We start from the raw sequence: 19,199 nt of genomic DNA, 5'->3' as shown, positions 1-19,199 counted from the left end.
TTTTTGCCACCTGCAAGAGAACATAACTGTCAACCACAGTCTCAGTCGGTCCACTCATATTGAACTTGAACCGGCTATTACGAGAGCGATTCTCGCGGCCAGGTATGACTACGCTATCTTTCGTGCAATCTCATTTAACTTCCCCTCTCAGATCACTAAACTTGATGTAATTTTTCGAAGTCAAATGTACAGTATTATTGTCCATGTGTTAAGTTAAATAGCCTGCATGAAAAAATACTTCGACGACGTGTGACTACACCTGTACAGCGTGGGGACGGAGCGTTTACGCGACGTCGTGTCTTGTAGTATGGAATATGATAACAGATTCTGAATGTGTTTGAGAGAGCGATAAGTTACTGTGTCACGACTTTCGCGTGTAAGAAGCAGAGTGCAATCGCACAGCATGATATGTAACGAGCGAAAATGTGCAACGAATTAACGACGGGAAAAGATATACACTAGGCGAGGTCAAAGGACAGTTAAATAGGGATCCAGAGTGGATATGGAGATGCAAGCGCGGGTAACAGTGCTTCGAGAGGACTAAGACTGCTGACGTCGTTAAAATGAACCACACCGAACAATCTAATAAGACACTTACTTTGAGCTGGAGGAAGTGAAGCTGTCTGCTTGAGGGGACCGAGTCTCAGGTGGACTCCCTGACTCCCTCCCACCTGAACGTCTTGGCGACTTCAAGCTCACCGTCGACAAGCGTTTCTTGACCCTCCTCACAGACCTAGAAAAAATGGAGGTCTTGCTCGATGATTCGGACGACATCGTCTGCAAGCTAGTCGAGTTACGAAGTGACATTTGGTCTGTTGTGAGTCGGTAGGGACGGGAAGATGTGCGTTATATAGCCTTGGGAGTGCTAGCGAAGCAGACTTCGATGGTTAGCGACGACGAGAGAAAGTAGGCACATTGCTTACTCAAGGTAATGACAAGCACGACTGGACCCGGGCAGGAGGATGAGGGGACGGTGGGCGAAGAAAGCCTGCTCGGGGATCTAAATATATCAAAGAGAAGGCGTAGGTATTAGAGCTGCTAGTTGCAGGTGGGGATAACTTTCAGGGTGAGTTTGATCTCCCTGCGCGGGGCATCTCAACTAATGTATCATCGAGGATGCTGAAACACATCACTTTGTACAGGAAGCCGACTCGGAAAGATGCGCTGTTGATCGGCGAGCGGCGAATACGAAATGGAGTGTGGCGCGGCCCCAGGTGCTGCGACGCAGATAGCCGTGCATAAAAAAAGGTCTCCGCATCTCCGAAATATTACCCCGCACTGCACTTTATTTGATGCATGATGCATGACGCGTGGGGTGAGCATCCCTATGGGACGAGGCTCAGAGCAGCAGTGTCGGCTTATCAGTCGTGCTATAGCTGGGGCGGGGCAGGTCAGTCTTAACCGACTATCCCACAAGTACGTAGTATACAGTCGCAGGTGCATTGATGTCCAACAGCAAAAAGGCTGCAGCGAAAGCAAAGTACAGATGATGACAAATACGCGGTTAAGGTGCTCAATGCGAGTGTGAGATCAAGCCATAATGTACAGTATCTGAAGAAAACGAAAACTATATGCAAAGAGTACGATATGGTATCAGAATAAATCAGGTACTTAATGAGCAAGGCCGGGAAAAGAACAACCACATCTCTCAGCGGCGGACGACACCATAGGGCAGCTAGAACGGGTACATGAAGAGTGCATACGGATATGCATACATGGGCATCATCGATTGGTAGGGATTGACCCGGAGCCTGCTAAAGTCGTGACTATCAATGCAAATCCACTGGACAGCCCATGCTGACACTTACTTCGACCAAGAGCTACCGGAGCTCTCTGAACGAGAGGACTCAATCTCCTCTGAGTCCTCTGATTCTTGCTCGTGCTCGTTTTCCTTCTCCGAACGTCTCGACCGCTTCAGGCTCATCGTCGATAAACGCTTCTTGACCCTCCTCGCGGACCTGGCAAAAATCGAGGCCTTGCCTGACGATTTGGACGAGATAGTCGGCAAGCTGGCCGAGTTGCGGAGCGACATTGGTAGTTCGTAGGAGACGTGCGGTTTACGGAGATGGGTCTGAGGCTTCCGGTGGCGGAATGTATAGGTCAGCGTTGATAGCGCTGGGGAAGTTGATGCAAGGGTTAGCGATGACGAGATCAAGGATGTACGATGGATGAAACGCACAAGGTTTGTCGCGAAGACGTTAGGGGACAAACGGAAACGAGCTTGTGTGTGCGGGAAAGCGTTCGAGAAGAAGGGTATGAAGAACCTGGACATACAAACGGGCGAGTGCAGCCTTTACTTATACCTCGCTCGAGCAGCCATCCACGAATCACGAACCATGGAGATAACTGCCAGGGAGAGTTTCATCTCCCTGCACGGAGCGCCTTAGATGATATGTGACTGAATTGGCCTTGTACAATGTGCGAGTGAATCAGCCACTCAAATGCCCCAGATCGCCTCAATGGGGGCGCAACTGAGTTTGATGGCCAGCTTCTTGCTAGCGAGTATGAAGAGAAGTGTGGTGCTCGTGACAGGCCGGACCGAAAGAGCAATGACCAATGAAGTAAAAACAGAAAAAAAGAACGTCGCCATAGCCCCGGAACAATGCTCCACTCACTTTGTCTCGTTGATGGATGAAGTAGGGAACCCTGAAGAGGGTGACGCTCAGAGACGGCTGTGTCAGCCGAACATGAAGAAGATCGTGATAGCGGAGCCTATTCCACAAGCAAGCGCATCGAAATCCAATAGCAGCAAAAAGCAACAAAGAAAGCAATGTACATACGAAAACAACACACGCGCCCGACACCTCCAGCGCGAGCGCTTATTAAGCTATAATAGGTGATGCAAAACTGACATGTCAGGTTTTTATTCTTCTTCTCTAATACGACCCGGGCACTTTCGTGCTCTTGTCCTCCCACCCAATCTCCTGCCGCAGAATGGCGAGGAGCAGCATCTCGGCGGTGTACACCGGGTACCCCTCCTGCGCGATCGGACGCCATATCGAGATGTCCTCCGGACACGAGACGACGTAGCGGTTTTCCTTGCCCTTGAGCGAGCGCACGGTGGGCGACGCGGTTTGGACCTGTCATCAACGGGCCCATTAATATTCGTGCTTAGGGACAGGCTATAGGGGGAGGAAAAGTGAACGCACCGCACCACCGCCAGATGCGACAACGTTTTTGAGCAGCTTGGTGTCGATGGGGACTTTGGGCGTGACGTAGAACACCATGCCCCTGAAGAGGCGCGTACCGCCGCCGTCCTTGGCGCGCTCGAGCGCGTCCGCGAGCTTGAAGTTCCATTTCTTCTCGGATGTTTTGTCCGAGATGGAGTACTTGTCCTCCGCTGTGGCCGTACCCAGTCAATCAATACTGCCAGACCTAGAGAGGAGAGAAGGAACGCACGTAACAGGGTCCCAGCCTTTGCCGAATCCTTGGCCCATTCCTCGGTGACGATGAATGGCGCGACAGCCATAGCCGATAGGAACTTTTCGGTGCGCACAACATTCTTGACAACGAGATGCGTGCACTGCGCCGCCGTCTGCGTGGTCCGCACGCCGAGCTTTGATAGGCGCTGAGAAGTGAAAGGTAAGATCAGCATTAACGATTAAAAGAAAGATAGAGAGCCACTAACCTTCTGAACATCATCAGATAGCGTCACTCCCGTCGTCAATATCGTAACTTGCTTCCTCGACGGGCTCGCACTTGCACTCTGTGCGTTTGCATCGCCTTTGGCACGCGAAGTTTTCTCTTCCTCCTCTTTCTCCTCGTCCGCATCCTTCTTGGACCGCTTAGCCGCCCTCGCCTTCGACGCCGTCGGCGGCGGCATCTCATGCACATCACTGTCCTCCCCATCCCCGTCCCCATTCTCCCCTCTCCCCCGCTTCCCCTTGCCTTTCCCCGCGCCCCCACCAACAGCACTCGTCCTCTCCGACTCGACATACTCGCTCCGCTCGCTCTCCTGGTAACCATACGCCTCCGACCCGCGCCTCCGCGCGTTCTTCCGCTCCTTCTCGAAGCTCACCACATCCGGCATAATCACATCGTGCAGCTTCGTCGTCGCCTTCGCAGCCGCGCTCCGCCGCGCGCGGCCGTTCCCCTGAGTGAACGCGACCGTGTACGACGTCTCGGCGTCCGCGAAGGTGGTGTCGACGATGACTTCAGCTTCGGCTTCCTCCTCCTCCTCTGCCTCCTCCGCATCGCGCTTGCGCTTGCTCTTCGCAGGACTCTTGGGCGCAGGGGACGGCTGCCCGCGCCTCGCCCGCGGCGACTCCTTCGCGCTCGACTCAGCCGCGCCAGCACGCAGCGAGCCCGCCCGGTCGCGCTTGCCCGCTCCAGCATCGGCAGCAGCTTTCGCCTTCTTGCGCGGCGAAGGCGTGGTGATGACCACCGCGTCCATGAACGACGACCCGCTCTTCCGCAGCGCGCTCTTGACCTTAGCAGGCGGCCTCGGTGGCGACGGCGAGCGCGTCTCCTCCTCTTCCTCCTCCTCTTCCTCGGACACCAGCTTACCCCTCACCTTCGTCTTCGCCGGCGACCTAGAGCCGCCCTGCGCCTTCGACTTCGGCTTGGGCGCGGGCGGCGGCGCCACCTCCCCGACCGAAATCTCGTACCCGTCCTCAGACTCCGGCGTAGCCTTCGCCCTCGCCTTCATCCGGGACGCCACCGTCGTCCTGCCCTGCGCCTTCGCCTTCGGCGGGCTCTTGTACACCTCCGAATCGGATGTCTCCGTCGGCGCTGCCTTCTTCCGCGACGAGCCCTTCGCAGGGCTCGCGGTCTTCGCCTTGGAGGTGCTTGCGCGCCTTGGCATTGGCGCTGGCTCCTCGCCTTCTTCCTCAGAGTCGGAGCGCACAGCCCTGCGACCCGCCGTTGTCGGTTTCTTCGTCTGCGTCTGCGTCTTCCGCTGCTGCTGCTGCTGCTGCTGCTCGCGCGCCTTCTTCGTCAAGTTCTCCGGAATCTCATCGTCATCATCATCGTCTTCCTCCTCCGTCTCAGAGCGCACCTCCCTCCGCACCGTCTTCCTCGGCGAAGACCGCGTAACTCTGCCCTTATGCACAGGCTCGATCATCTGGATATCGCCATCGCCATCCTCATCCTCCTCGTCTCCATCCTCGCGCTCCGCCACGCCAGCCCGCAGCTTCACCGGCGACTGCGTCTTCGGCTGCATGCCCCGCTTCCTCTTCGACGGCGATGGGGGAGTCGGCGCCCTCTCCAGCGGCGCGTCGTCATCTTCCTCTTCATCCTCGTCCGCATCAACATCCATCCGCAAATCATCCTCCACCTCGCGCATGCTCTCCGACATCCCAATCGCAGACACCACCGGCTTCGCGGGCGACCGCGTCTTCATGCGCGCCGCGACGCCCGGCGCTGCCTTTGCGGGTGTCGCAACAATAACCACGGGCTTCGGCTTGCTGGGCGACGTTGACTTCCGTGGAGTAACGGTGGTAGTGCGAGCAGCCGCCCGCACAGGCGACGACGACGACTTGACCGTCTCCGGCACCTTCTGCGGCGACCTCGCCACGCGGGCCGGCCGCCCATCAACACCCTCCATCGCATCCACCTCCACCTCCACCTCCTCCCCATCCCCATCGAGCGCCCCTGCCCTCGCCCGTGCCCTCGCCTCCGCCCTCTCCCTCGCGCGCCTCAGCACCTCCCTCGCCTCCCGATCGCGCTTCTCCTCAGCCTCGACATCGTCAACGGGCAACACGGAACGACACCCGATGATGCCGTTCTTGCCCTCCGCCTCGGCGAGCAGCTGTCCAAAGTCGACGCCGTGCGGGAAGACGACGTAGCGCTCGCTACCGACGGTTAGGTTTCTGTATATACGCACGAGTGCAGGGAGCGTCAGTTTTGAGTCGGATGAGGATAGGACGGGGACAGGGATGGGGACAGATGAAGAGGAGAGCAAGGGAGGAGTGAAAGCAAAAGGGAAAATGACAAATGGAAAGGCAAATGGAAGAAGAGAAAGGAAGAGAGAAAGAGGAACCCACCGCCACTGCACAAAGCAGTCCTCGAGCCACGTATGGTTCACGATCGGAATAGACCACGTCAGCGCGCGCTGCGCCTTTGGCGAGGGTTGACTACGTAGCACCGCGCAAAAACACAAAAACTTGCGTGAGCAACTTGGAGAAACAGCGCGCGAAAGAGGCTGCTTACTATCCCGCGATCAACACCTTATTCGACGCGCTCATCTGCGGCGTGAACTCCGCGCCCGTGAGCTCGATTAGGCGCTTGAGGTAGTCGCGCACAGGCCCGGTGTAGTTCGTGATAGTTATTTGCTGTAGCATTGCCATTCAGGTCGCTGACATCATACGAAGCGCGGGTGTGCTGCGGCTTACCATGCCCTCGAACCCGCTGATAGGCAGTCGCGGGGTGGGGTACCACAGCAGGCTGTCCATCGCCGACGACATTGTGCCAGATGCGGATACGTTGAAGAACCAGGATAATGTACCGATAAGGATACCTTTTCTTAATGCCTACGTGCGGCGAAAAGCAACGCAGTCAGCAGAAGAAAGCGTCGTCAACGACGAAGCAGAACGCGACACTCACCTTAAAATACGCCTTCCCGCTGCGATACTTGGTCACAAGCACATCGCAGTCCTCTGCCGCGCGCCCCTCCGCCTCGTCGATCTCGTCCTCGTCGTCGAGCCCGCTCCTCGCCTCGACGCGCACAGGGAGGCCCTCGCCGCTGCGTATCCGCTCCTCGATCGACTCGCGCGCGCGCTCGTTCAGCCCGAGCGATGCCGAAAGCATGACCTTCTTCCCCGCCCACACCGGCGGATGCGCCTCCCTTCCGTCCGCATTCCCGTCCCCTTCGCCCTCCACACCCTCCTCCGCACCGTCCACACCACTCCTCCTCACCCTCTTCGCCCTCCTCCCATTCTCATCCACCCCCGCCCCGTCCGCACCCACCACAAAGCCCGGCTGCATAACCCTCGGCTCGGGCCACTCATACGCGCCCTCGGGCATACACGCGCCGATCCTGACCGAGTCCTCGAACCAGTGCGGCGCGACGACGTGCGTGCGCGTCATGTGCCGGAAGTGCATCGCGGTCGCGTACTTGTCCGTGCCGGTGTGCACCGCGAAGAGGTGCGTGACGTCCTTTGTGAGGCCGATGCGCCATTGGCCGCCGAGCGCGCAGATGCCCGCGGAGAGGACTTCGACGTCGGGAGCGGGGATCTGGTGGGGTGGGGATGAGCGCGTGTTAGTTTCGTGATGTGGGAGGGCGGTGGGGGAGAGGCGTACGTCTGTTGCGCAGCCTACGATGCCTGAGAAGATCATGGCGGGGTCAGGGGAGTAATATCGAGGGCTGCATTCCACATCAGCGACGTCCACGACAAAAGGGAAACGAGCAACGCACAGCATAGTCTTATTGAGCACCATCGTCTTTTCCACCCACAGCGGCGTGACGAGCGCGACGCCCTCCCTGCTCGTGCGCTCGTGGCCCTCATAGCGGGTGGTATTGGTGATGACGTGCGTGAGGTGCGGGCTCGCGGGGTCAGTGCGCACGCCGCCGTTGTTGTCGAGCAGCGAGGCAATTTCGGTGCGCTGCCGGTATGGTATCGACGTGGCGAGGTGGTAGTTGACGCCGTCGAAGAACGCCATCGTTGCCCGTTCCAAGTCGCGGACAGGGAAACGACAGTGGACGTTGACGGGAGTCACAGGTAACGATGATGTGCACGTGACTGTGACTTACCGCGTCTTCCCACGGTATTTGCATCCGATGTCCTGCTCTTCTCCTCTGTCTCTTGACCTCAAGGGAGTCTTCAGCTTCAGGTCTAGCTAAGGCCTAAGGCGTGTCCCTTGCTGCTCGCGCTCAGTCTCAGGATGTACTTACCATCAAGGATCTACTGCTCTCCTCAGATGCTTGTACCTCCTTTCTGATCACTAGTGCTCCCCATCTGATGTTTACCATCGAGTCCCGTCTTCTACGGGTAGGAGATGGAACGTGCATCGATCTCCGCATATTCCTAGCAACGGCGCAGATATCCGAGGTGCTACTGTAACGAATTCCTTCCCTCCGAGTTGATGAACTTGATGAAGCCATCGTACACACGGACTGGTAATAGGATCCCCATCGCCAGTCTTTTTGCAATGTGCCTTTGTTCTACTTGTGTCGAGCGTCTAACCGAAGTCGTTCTGGAATTCATGGTCCCCTCTTTTGTCACTCTGGTCCCTGGGCTTCTGCGTAAGACGCGTCCTCTGCCATTTGCCAGGTACCGCCGCCAAAGGAATCACCATGATTTCGACTGCGGTCAATAATTATTAAACGCCCGGCGCGCTTCAATTGTCAAAATCCATGCTCTTCACGACGTCCTACAGCCGCATCAAACTCTACTCCTATACCGTACATGCAACCCGTATCCGGACCATCCAGCGCTTCGGCGAGCTATCTATAAAACCTGCCCCCAACGCCAGAACCTCTCCAGCTCTTCGATCGTTTCTCCGCCCACCACCGCAAATCCACCCAGGCTAATTTGCCCCCCACCGTCTTTTCAACATCCTCAACCCTAGTCAATCCTTTACACACCACAAAATGCGCTCCTTCTCCCTCATCACCCTCGCCGCCCTCTTCATCGGCTTCGCAGCCGCTGCCCCCGTCCCCGCGCCCCAGCTCGGTGGGCTCACCGACGCTGGCTCCGGCCTCGAGCAAGAACTCGACCAAACTGTCAGTGGCCTCACCCAGGGCAGCGGCCTTAGTGGCCTCACCGATCTCGGAGGGCTCACTGGGGGGGCCGGCCAAACCACCGGCGGGCTCACCCAGAAGCTCGACGTCCGTCAGGAGCTCAGCATCCTCGGCGACTAGATGTCCATGCTTAGCTCAGCTGCTTTGCCAGTGGCAAGTCTCGTCATAACGGTCGATCTAGTCGGGCACTGATGCGGACGCGTTTATAGGTCCAGTGACCGTCACTTATACCCTTTCGCTGCTGCACTTTCTCGTTTACTAGTCTGGTCTATTTGTTACGGCGGCTTTCAATGTCAAGCGCTTGCTTGTAGATATCTGGCCTACATACCTGTGGTAGCAGCTTTGTCTGCGGTCCATGTTTATTTCTGAGACTTTATCTCATCCTGTTGGTCACCTCTGTAACTCCGTTTGACGTCGTCTTTGAATGCATTTTGCTTCGGTATCGTGGTTGCTATGACCCTCTGCTTGGCCCTCTGCTTGAGGTTCGGACGAATTGCTCCGCATTGCGTTCGCTCTCGTACTGTGAACCTGGACTCGGAGAGGTCGCGAACGGGTGAGGTTTTTAACGTCTTAACGGTCTGCGCCTTCGACGGACCAGCAAGTGGGATCACATTTTTATGTTCTATGCTTCCTCCGATGACCAACAGCTGACGCACATTGTTCTTTTCATTTGCGTCAGCGGCGTGTCTGTTTGCAAATTGTCTGGAGGCTAATTTAATCCACTGACTCAATCTCTTCGCACAGTTTGCCTCAATTCCGTGCGACAGGAGTGCGGTTAATCTACTTAGCTTATCAGTGACTCATTTCCAACGAGAACCTTAAGCAGTGTGGGGCGGAGGGATAAATAGCTCACAGCAAAACATGGACTCACGGACATCTCTCCCATGAACACCACTCAGCCTCGCGTTTGGCTCGGTGAGCTCACAATCATACTATGAAACGGCTGTTGACGCATGCATTTCCTTCTAGTCACGGGTGCGTCCACTGGCTTTGGACGTCATATGACAGAGCTCCTCCTTAAGAAAGGAGACATCGTTATCGCCACCTTGCGTAGACCAGAGGTCTTATCTGACCTCACTTCTGCGTACCCGTCAAGCCGTCTTCTCGTGCTCAAGCTTGACGTGACCAAAGCTCGGGACGTGCACGATGCTTTCGAAAGAGGTATTGAGGCATTCGGTCGTGTTGACGTCGTCTTCAACAATGCGGGCCAGCTCTGCGTCGGCGAGCTGGAGTCGGTGGACGACGAGACGGCGAGGCGTGTTATGGAGGTTAACTTCTGGGGTGCAACGCACGTCACGAAAGAGGCGATCAGGGTATTTCGGGAGGTGAACAGCCCGCGTGGTGGGAGGTTGCTCCAGGTGTCGTCGCGTGCAGGGCTGATTGGCACTCCCGCTAATGCCCATTACACTGCATCGTACGTGGTCACCTTATGGGATGATGCACCGACTCTGACACTTTACTACTCTCTTTTGTGTAGGAAACATGGTTCGTCTGCCTATCTCCGTTGATGTCATCTACCTGGCTGGGATCTAAGTCTTGCGCAGCGCTAGAGGGTTTAACCGAGTCCGTCGCCCAAGAGCTGAGTCCAGACTGGAACATCAAAGTGCGTCTCCTCATTCCAACGTTGCATCGATTGTTTCCCCTAGCACTCAGCGTACTACTAGATAACCATGATCGAACCCGGCCCATTTCGCACCGCGATCTTCGGAACCAACATCATCCACGTCCAGCAGCACCCCGCATATGCTGACCCGTCCATGCCCGGATCCCAATTTATAAAGTTGGCTTGCGAGGATTTCCCAGACGGAGACCCGATCAAGGCCGTAGAGATCATCGAAAAGGTAACGCACCTCGAAGACCCGCCGCTCAGGCTTCCGTTGCATTGGCACGTCATTGCTGCGCTGCGGGATAAGGCGAAGGCGCTTGGGAAGACGGCGGATGATTGGGAGAAGTGGTCCGATGGGATATACTTGGAGGGTACGGCGTCGTGAGTTTTGTTTACGAAGACTGTAGTATGCATCGTACTGTAACAAAATCTGAATGTAACACAAGACACACCGAGCTACGCTCCGGCACTTTCTATCGAAGTTAGCAATATCAATGAGCTCGAGCTCACACCGCTACAGCATATCAAAAGTTTCCCAAGGGCTTAGCTGAGGAAAAAAACGCACCATAGGTAATTGCACGTATCACCAGCAAAGTGTCGTTCAACCACGTTCGGGATTTATTCGGGATAAGCATGGCAGGCCAAGATCAAAAAGGAAACCCTCATATCAAAACGACAAACAAAGGTCAACAAAAGCCTACCATAATTTTGAAGATACGAGTTATTGGATGAAGCCTACATGTGAACGTGCTAACAGCTCACCCTTTTGGAGCGTTTTCGACAATTCACTAAGAACCTTGTACACCTAGGTCTTCTTCTGTTCGCCCATTTTTTCTCCTGTTTTATGATTGCTTCGTGCAAGGCTTCGTGGCTCTGTTTTATCTTTTTAGAGATCTACAGCTCGCTAACTATGTGTTCGAGACGCGTCTCGACCTGTCTCAACCTGCCCTCAAGCGCACCTTCACTGGCCCCGTGTTTTCCTGTCATACAACTAACTCTCCCCGACCGTCACTATGATCCTTCCGTCACCTGCCTAACAACATTGCCCTCGGCCATCAACGCGTCGCCGAATGTGTCGCGAGCAGTGCGGCTAGCTACACTACGCCAGGCGTCTGACTGTCAGGGATGTTCAATTCGGCCGCTCACTCAGATCATCAGATGACCGAGACACGCCAAGTCTCCACCGCAACCGGTGACGTCCTGGGATCGACCACGCTCACCCACGCGGACAGTTGGACTCGGAGCAGCGTCCGCCGTCCAAAGCTCCCCCGGACCTTGTCTCCCCGGTGCACATCACGTCTCGACCTGTCTCGACTGAGCCCGGGTACATTCCCCGCAGGATGATCATCCCCCCCGGCCCTGGCTTGGAACTTGGAAGGGCTTGAGGCTTGAGCGTATAAAGCTGTGGGGCGCCTCGAGCCAAATTTCATCTATTGCTTAACACTTGAACCTGCGACGCAGCAGCGCAACTTCGAAGAAGAAAGAAGAGCATATAGGCGAACTGTCCCTGCGATGCTTCTCACAAGCGTCGTTTCGGTCCTCCTCGCCGCCTCGTCGACGGCTTGGGGTAATACCGCCACGCCCTCGTTCGACACGGCAAGCGCCAACGGCAACGGCACGTCGACGTTCTCGGGGAACGTCACAAACTGTCCTGGTGATTTCTCCTGCTCAAGCTTCCACTACAACAGAGGAGAGGACTGACAACGGAGCACAGGATACACGTTGCAGAACCTCTCGCACAACGAGCACGGGATCACGGCTTCGCTCAGCTTGGCTGGAGACGCGTGCAATGCCTTTGGGAAGGATATCGCGAATCTGACGATCGAGGTCGTGTATGAGACAGAATCCAGGTACGCGCCTTCACCCGCATCTCGCACTTGCCCTCCCCATACCACCTCCCCAACTACTCTACTCTACCAGTACGCTAACATAAACCCGCACTAACCCATAGACTCCACGTCCACATCTACGACACCGCCAAAAACCAATTCACCATCCCCGACACCGTCGTCGCGCGCCCCGCGCCGCCGACCCAGTCGCACACCACCACCTCGGACCTCGAGTTCAGCTACGACGCGTCGCCGTTCGCGTTCTGGATCACGCGGCGCTCACAGCCGGACGCGATGCCGTTGTTCGACACACGCACGCGCTCGCTGCCTGCGACGCCGATCGCGTCGACGCCTGCGGGCGGGTCTAGCGTAAACTTAGACGGGTTCGAGCTCGTGTTCGAGGACCAGTATCTCCAGGTGCGTGCCTCGGGCCTTCCACAAACATGTGGGGAGTGTGATCATGAATGAAGCTAACTAAAGGTGATGATTTGTTCGTGCAGATCGCATCCGCCCTGCCGAAGGGCACGAACGTCTACGGTCTCGGCGAGGTCATCGCGAGCAGCGGGTTTAGGCGCGACATCGGCGCCGACCCCGGCGAGAACGGGACGCTGCATGCGTTCTGGGCGAGCGATATGGGCGATCCCGTCGATCAGAGCATGTGCGTCTTTAGCTGTGGACTTGAAGTTGATTGTTGATTCTGACGCGGGCGTGTTTGTGGTTACATTATTACCTGACTCTCTTAGGTACGGCTCGCACCCGATCTACATGGAACACAGATATGACGAAAGCACGGGGACGTCCTCGACGAACGGCGTCCTGCTCCTGAGGTGCGTCTTGCCCTGTCACCCTTGTCCCCCACTCTCCAAGAATCTAACCATCATGCCCAGCTCTAACGCGATGGACGTCGTCCTCACGACCCCGCCCGATTCAAACGTATCCCTGATCGAGTACCGCGTTATCGGCGGCACGCTCGACTTCTACTTCTTTGCGGGGCCGACTGCGGGCAGCGTCATCGAGCAGTACGGCGCGCTTATCGGGTACCCGTTGTGGCAGCCCGCATGGGGGTTCGGGTTCCATCTCTGCAGGTCCGTTCTCTGCGATCTCTTGTTTGCCCTCCCTGCTATTCCCTGACACGTTTTTGGAAAGGTGGGGGTATCATAACATCTCGGAGACGCGAGAGGTCGTCAAGGCGATGCGGGCGGCGGATATTCCTTTGGAGAGTACGTCATTTTTTGTTTTCATGGACGCAAGGACGATATGGCTGATTCGAATTGGCACGTACCGCAGCCCAGTGGAACGACATCGACTTGTTCCAAGTGTTCCGCGATTTTACGTCCGATCCTGTGAGCTTCCCAGGTGACGAAATGAGGGAGTTCATCGCAGAACTGGTGCGTCTTTTGATGTGTCCACACTTAGTGTCGGTTGCTAACGCCGTGTTCTGTGCGCGTGTCTAGGCTTCGAATCATCAACATTGTCAGTCCCTCCTTTTTTGCTCAGAGTGTGTGCATCCAGGATATTCACAGTATTTACGACGCAGATATCCCGATCGTGGACGCAGCCGTGGCTGTTACAGCGAACTCAACGGACGTGGTGAGCAATCTGTCTTGCGCCGCTCATTCTTTTGGATGACTGACGTTACTAGTATGACACATATACCAGCGGAGTCGAACAGTAAGGACCTCCATCACCCTACCGTTATTAGCGCTACTGTGCTCACCTCCATCCTAGAGACGTATGGATCAAGAACCCCGACGGGTCCATGTACATCGGCCAGGTCTGGCCCGGATACACCGTAAGCCCTCGTTTTATCTTTTGATGTTGTTCTATCCTAGGACGTGGCTCAGCGTGAATTTTGCTCTCTAGGGCTTCCCGGACTGGTTTGCACCCAACACGGAGGCGTGGTGGACACAGGCGTTCCAGAATTGGAGCGACAGCGGCATCACGTTCGACGGGATATGGCTGGACATGAACGAGCTCAGCACGTTTTGCTTTTATTCCTGGTACGCATACTTTTCCTCTTCCATTTCCGGTATGGGTTCTCCGAGCTCATTGTCTGCGGCCAAACACAGCGGCACGGGAGCGAATCTCTCGGACATACAGCCGTACGTAGGCGCAACCTCTGTCGAGGGATGGCCGGAATGGTGTGTTGCTCCCCTCTTCCGTCGATCATATGCATGCACCGGCGTTGCGCAATCTTATGATAACGTTTGCGCAGCTACAACGATACGCTCTCCGGGAAGAGCGGGAACATGACCGTCAACGGCACCAGCACCAACTCGTGCGCCAGCGGCTCCGATTCCAGCAGCATTGGCCCTCAGAAGAGGATGTCCATCGTCAATCGTAACGGGCGCGGCGTTGGCGCGGGCGACGAGCCTGGTGTTGACCTAAATAGTCCGCCGTATGCAGTTCATAATTGTATGTTGCCACTCTTTTTCTTGTTGCATTCCCTTTCCCCTTTTCTTTCCCTCTTTACCTCCTTATGGCCTTCTTTCGTGACACAACTCATGCTGCAATCGACCAATCGCTAACGCACCACAATAGCCTACGGCGGACTCAACTTACACACGATCGCGACAAACGCGACGCACGCTGGAGGCTACGCCGAGCTGGACGTGCACAGCATGTGGGGCCTCATGGAGGAGAAAGCGACGCACCACGCCGTGCAGACTGTCCTGCCGGGTAAGCGGCCGTTCTTGATCTCCCGCTCGACGTTCCCGTCCTCGGGCAAGTGGACTGGCCATTGGGTGAGTTTTTCGTCCCGTGTTTATCAAATCCATAAGGGATCTGTGCTGCGTGAAAAATTCGGTGCTTACGATTTGCTTTATAGCTGGGCGACAACAACAGCACATGGCAAAACATGTACTACAGCATCCAGGGTATTCTGCAGTTCCAGCTGTACCAGATACCGATGGTGGGACCCGATACATGTGGCTTTAGTACGAGTACTTTTGTGCTACTCTCATACCCCATCTGACCGCATAACGTTTGGGCTTTTAGACAGGAACGCCGATGAGGAGCTGTGCAACCGGTGGATGATGATGTCCGCGTTCGTGCCGTTCTACAGGAACCACAACACCTACGGTGCCCTGTCCCAGGAGCCGTACAGGTGGGACAGCGTCGCCAACGCGTCGCGTATTGCTATTGCTGCGCGGTATTCTATGCTTCCTTACTGGGTGAGTTTGACCATTCCCCGGTGCGTCTCTGCACTGCTTAATGCTGTTGTTAGTACACCCTCTTTGCGAACTCGTCTACGGCTGGAACCCCACCCGTCCGCGCCCTGTGGTACGAGTTCCCGAACGAGCCGGAGCTCTTCGCCGTGGATAAGCAGTGGCTCATTGGGAGTGACATCCTCGTCACTCCCGTACTTGAGCCCGGAGCGACTACTGTTGACGGTACGTATATCTTACCGCAATCTGTCCTGACCAAGAAGCTCATAAATATGAATCAGCCATCTTTCCCGGCCGCGGCAACGTCACCTGGCGTGACTGGTGGACGCACGCCGCCGTTAACGCCACGTCTGGCGGGACCACAACGCTCCCGGCGCCAATCAGCACCATCAACGCGCACATCCGGGACGGCTCCGCGCTCTTGCTGCACCAGGAGCCCGCGTACACGATCTACGAAACGCGCCTGGGCCCCTATGCGCTGCTCGTCTCGCTCTCGGCGGCCGGTGGCGCGTTCGGCACGGCGTACGTCGACGACGGGGAGAGCTACCCGCCGGGAGACAGCCGTACGCTCACGTTCGTCGCGAACCCCGGACAGTTCCGGATCCAGAGCGAGGGCGCGTACGACGTCGCTCAGAAGCTGGAGACGATCACGGTGCTCGGTGTTGCACAGAAGCCGAGTGGTGTGAGCGTGCAGGGCCGGGCAGTGGGCAACTTCACATACCTGCCAGCGACGGAGGAGCTCGTTCTAAGCAACTTGGGCTTGGATTTGAATGAGGGGGCGACGGTGAACTGGCATTAGTGTCATAATTTGATTATTTTTAGTACCCCCTCGACGTAATGTAACGAATTTTTAGCACACTTAAATTCCTGATTTTGCGTATTCAGACATCGAGACGGTGCGCAATACCCCGGTGCTAGAGAATACATGGCACCAGCTTCGGAGGTGTGGCGTTGCATCACCTATCGTGTTCATCCACTTGTCTTTGACGAATCACTGGATTTTTGGTTCCAGTGCCAGCCACCTTCGCGATCAGGCTAAGCAGCAGAACGGAAACGGCAGCATGTTCGGAACCAGCGTACCAAATACTATTTATAGTCGCGACTTCCAAGTCCGCCACCTCGGCAGCTTTGGGTATTCTGACTAGCTTTTCCGGAAGTTCAGATTAGCGCTTGAGCCCTTGCTGATGGTTTTTGCTAGGGATGAGAAGACTCCGCGGGCTGGCGCGAAAATAGCAACTACATTCTTTGTGGCGCCTTGCATCTCGCGAGTTGATCACGTTTTTCTTCTTCTCTCGTGTACCAGCTATACGCGGTGACCTAGGCCATTTCCAGCCCAAGAACCAAGGAAAAGATCCTGTGAACCCGTTCTGATCTGCGTAATTCGCCAGCCCAAATTACGACCACCGGAGACAAGGATTTGATCGCCGCGAGAGGCTGTTTCCGGATGTGTAATCCTCATTGCTTCCTTGGAAACGCTCTGTGTGCTAGCGCCCAGGAATTCAACGTCAGCCAGTGCAACTTTCGAATTGTACGTTCGTCGCATCACCCATGTTCGTCCTTTCAGCATACTAGTATGTCCAGCGGTTCTGTAAAATAGGGTTCATTACTAATCCTGCTACCAATCCGATTCTACGATACCGAGTGGAACTCGTGAGGTGTGAGCATTACCTCTCTGTCCAGCGCCACAAAGACCTGCAGGATTCCAACGGAACTAAGCCTTCCCAAGCCAGTATTTCTCACACTTGGAGTTGCATTGGCTGGTACGAAGCACCCAAAAGCACGCAACCTAATCGCTTCGGTCTAATAGGAATCAAGATTTCAAGAACTAGTGTGACCGCGGAGGTACCGCCTAGGATGCATAAAAGCTGGTCGTCTTCGACCTACAGTCTGCATCGACTTCAATCATCCTCAAGCATCTCAGCTTACCTCTCCGATCAATTCCACAAATCACCTCTCCCCAATCGCCCAACACCCGCCGATCACCATGCGCTTCTTCACCATCGCGTCTGCCGCTCTCACTGTCTCCCTCGCCGCTTTCACTGTCGCTGCCCCCGTGGCAGAGACCGAAGCCCAAGTGGCTGCTGCCCAGCAGTCTAACGAGTCAATCTTGTCCCTCTGGACCGCCGCGTTCACCAAGATCACCCCACAGGCTCAGTCTTTCAGTAAGTGTCCACAATTCTGCAGAGGAAACTGTGACTGACGCATCTGCATATTCGCAGCGTCCCTCAACTCCAGCACCGCGACGACGGAAACTATCCTGCCCAAGCTCCAGAGCATCCAGAAGTCTCTTCAGGCCCTCCACACTGGCGTTACAGGCCTTCAGAACTCCGGAGCTCCCCTGAGCCAGCTCCTCTCGTCCGCCGACGGTTCTTCTCAGCTGAGCGTTCCCGAGCTCGCCTCGCATTTGGCCGGAGACATATCTGTATGTCCCTCTCCTATTAACGTCCATCTGACTTCGTTTAGTCGTGCTAACGCTTGACCTCGCCTAGACTCTCGTCAACGGGCTCGGCGTTGCCCATGGCTCGGGCGATGTACCGCTGAGCACTGCTCTTGGTTCTCTCTTGTTATCCGTTGGGTGAGCCTTCACGTTGTATAACGTGTTTAATTATCCCGACTCAAATAATCACGACCCTTTCAGTCTCCTGCTCTCTTCTGTCCTCTCGATTGTCCTTGGGCTCGTCGGCGGCCTCCTGGTCTCCCTCACGCCCCTCCTCCAAGGTCTCGGTGGCACCCTCGGGCTGCTGGGCCTCAACGTTCTCGGCACCCTTCTCCAACTCTAATCAACCGTCAAGGGGAATCAAAGGCTCACGAAGATGCCTTTTCCAGACATAGACTTTCTTGTTTTTCTTTAATCTTTCTACAGATCTGGTCGTTCGGTCGTTGCCATTGGATTGAGTCATGGGCTCGCTTTCTTGCTTTTAATGCGCTTTGGTATACTTAGAATACGAATTTGCTATACCTTCAATGTGTCCTCATGTTGTAGTACGTTTAGCAGATGACGAATAGAGTTCTTTATGAACATCCAGCCCATATCATGCAATAGTTCTTCTGAAATGTGCCAGTCTTGCACGAGTCTTATAGAGTTATTTGACTGTCACCTTTGAAACACTTGACGCCCGGGCGTAAGTCATATCCCTTAGGATCGAGGCCGTGTGGCATGGGAAGTTACCGAGCAAGAGTCGTTCACTAGTGCTAGTATTAAAATATTAAAGGAGCTGATCAGCGGAGAGCTGAGTGAACGTTAAGCTGAACAGATCGATCAACCTCACACATGGTATAAATGCGCGTACCAGCCTCAATAGTTGTCGGCGCTTACTTTTCGCAGTATACTCTGTAGGAACGCCCGAGGGTTCGTAATTAAAATATTAACCCCCTACAGCTTGACGTTTGGCTGACACATCGGTCTCCTTCTTTTGAGCAGGTGTGTGATTATCCTTTACGAGAGTCAACTCCCACTTGGTACAGCCTGGAGCGGTCTGCCCTGAACGCATATGTATTTAGCACCCAGGTTGGGACAGCCAAACTGATGTTGTTGACTTGGCTTAGGAATCTCTCCGTATCATTAAGCACATCCTCGGCTTTCAATTGTACATGTTTGTCTTGCTCCACTTTTGTTCTCATCATGTCTCAACCCTACCTCTCACTGAATCACCGTCTATTCAATCCACGGCTCTTCAGCTAACTTTGTCATTCATACCCAGTTCCGAACATGCACCCGATGTCTTCTTGCTGCTCCACTGTCCATGTTAGTGATGACACCATTGGCGTCTATTATGATCTCCCGACATTCTCAACTTCGTTGCAATTGTTGTCACTCCACTGCCCCACCCAATCCTTGCGTCATGGCTGCACCACCATTTATTTCTACTCAATGGTCACCTTCAACAGGTTGTTCACCTCCGTTTTTTCCTGATACT

General features: G+C 55.3%; 7 protein-coding genes across 7 annotated transcripts; 4 read left to right on the top strand and 3 right to left on the bottom strand.

Moving 5' to 3' along the window:
- Positions 1-479: 479 nt before the first annotated feature.
- CONPUDRAFT_93405 (uncharacterized protein) lies at positions 480-807 on the bottom strand (the record flags this gene model as incomplete). The annotated part of the gene is made up of 2 exons (XM_007776205.1): positions 480-546; positions 599-807. 2 exons carry the CDS (start codon positions 805-807, stop codon positions 480-482), a joined length of 276 nt encoding a protein of 91 aa, XP_007774395.1.
- Positions 808-1,721: 914 nt separating this feature from the next.
- CONPUDRAFT_147232 (uncharacterized protein) lies at positions 1,722-2,363 on the bottom strand (the record flags this gene model as incomplete). Its single annotated transcript, XM_007776204.1, has 3 exons — positions 2,180-2,363; positions 1,809-2,115; positions 1,722-1,754 (listed from the first exon to the last, which is right to left on the bottom strand). Coding segments are annotated over exons 2-3 (255 nt in total), but the record flags the coding sequence as incomplete, so codon positions are not given.
- Positions 2,364-2,717: 354 nt separating this feature from the next.
- CONPUDRAFT_112253 (uncharacterized protein) lies at positions 2,718-7,583 on the bottom strand. The gene is made up of 9 exons (XM_007776203.1): positions 7,355-7,583; positions 7,240-7,303; positions 6,544-7,173; positions 6,333-6,470; positions 6,151-6,272; positions 3,629-6,074; positions 3,400-3,568; positions 3,150-3,340; positions 2,718-3,080 (listed from the first exon to the last, which is right to left on the bottom strand). The coding sequence occupies exons 1-9, from the start codon at positions 7,375-7,377 to the stop codon at positions 2,877-2,879; spliced, it is 3,987 nt and encodes a 1,328-aa protein (XP_007774393.1). The 5' UTR covers positions 7,378-7,583; the 3' UTR covers positions 2,718-2,876.
- Positions 7,584-7,753: 170 nt separating this feature from the next.
- CONPUDRAFT_140068 (uncharacterized protein) lies at positions 7,754-8,515 on the top strand. Its single transcript, XM_007776202.1, has one exon. It carries the CDS (start codon positions 8,023-8,025, stop codon positions 8,254-8,256), a length of 234 nt encoding a protein of 77 aa, XP_007774392.1. The 5' UTR covers positions 7,754-8,022; the 3' UTR covers positions 8,257-8,515.
- A 1,049-nt stretch (positions 8,516-9,564) lies between these two features.
- Positions 9,565-10,886, top strand: CONPUDRAFT_169456 (NAD(P)-binding protein; the record flags this gene model as incomplete). Its single annotated transcript, XM_007776201.1, has 5 exons — positions 9,565-9,595; positions 9,650-10,094; positions 10,158-10,165; positions 10,225-10,283; positions 10,345-10,886. 5 exons carry the CDS (start codon positions 9,565-9,567, stop codon positions 10,669-10,671), a joined length of 870 nt encoding a protein of 289 aa, XP_007774391.1. The 3' UTR covers positions 10,672-10,886.
- A 573-nt stretch (positions 10,887-11,459) lies between these two features.
- CONPUDRAFT_112246 (glycoside hydrolase family 31 protein) lies at positions 11,460-16,147 on the top strand. The gene is made up of 20 exons (XM_007776200.1): positions 11,460-11,940; positions 12,001-12,136; positions 12,238-12,532; positions 12,616-12,773; positions 12,859-12,942; positions 13,003-13,200; positions 13,262-13,335; positions 13,403-13,503; positions 13,570-13,588; positions 13,653-13,705; positions 13,758-13,786; positions 13,844-13,907; positions 13,979-14,115; positions 14,185-14,256; positions 14,331-14,530; positions 14,657-14,859; positions 14,943-15,051; positions 15,113-15,288; positions 15,342-15,507; positions 15,564-16,147. Exons 1-20 carry the CDS (start codon positions 11,799-11,801, stop codon positions 16,079-16,081), a joined length of 2,934 nt encoding a protein of 977 aa, XP_007774390.1. The 5' UTR covers positions 11,460-11,798; the 3' UTR covers positions 16,082-16,147.
- A 1,054-nt stretch (positions 16,148-17,201) lies between these two features.
- On the top strand, positions 17,202-18,351 carry CONPUDRAFT_169454 (uncharacterized protein). Its single transcript, XM_007776199.1, has 4 exons — positions 17,202-17,444; positions 17,502-17,704; positions 17,772-17,858; positions 17,921-18,351. Exons 1-4 carry the CDS (start codon positions 17,267-17,269, stop codon positions 18,221-18,223), a joined length of 771 nt encoding a protein of 256 aa, XP_007774389.1. The 5' UTR covers positions 17,202-17,266; the 3' UTR covers positions 18,224-18,351.
- The last annotated feature ends 848 nt before the right edge of the window (positions 18,352-19,199 follow it).

Source organism: Coniophora puteana (assembly GCF_000271625.1).
Source record: "Coniophora puteana RWD-64-598 SS2 unplaced genomic scaffold CONPUscaffold_16, whole genome shotgun sequence".
NCBI classification, from domain to species: Eukaryota; Fungi; Basidiomycota; class Agaricomycetes; order Boletales; family Coniophoraceae; genus Coniophora; species Coniophora puteana.
This window is presented reverse-complemented; position numbering and strand designations above follow the sequence as displayed.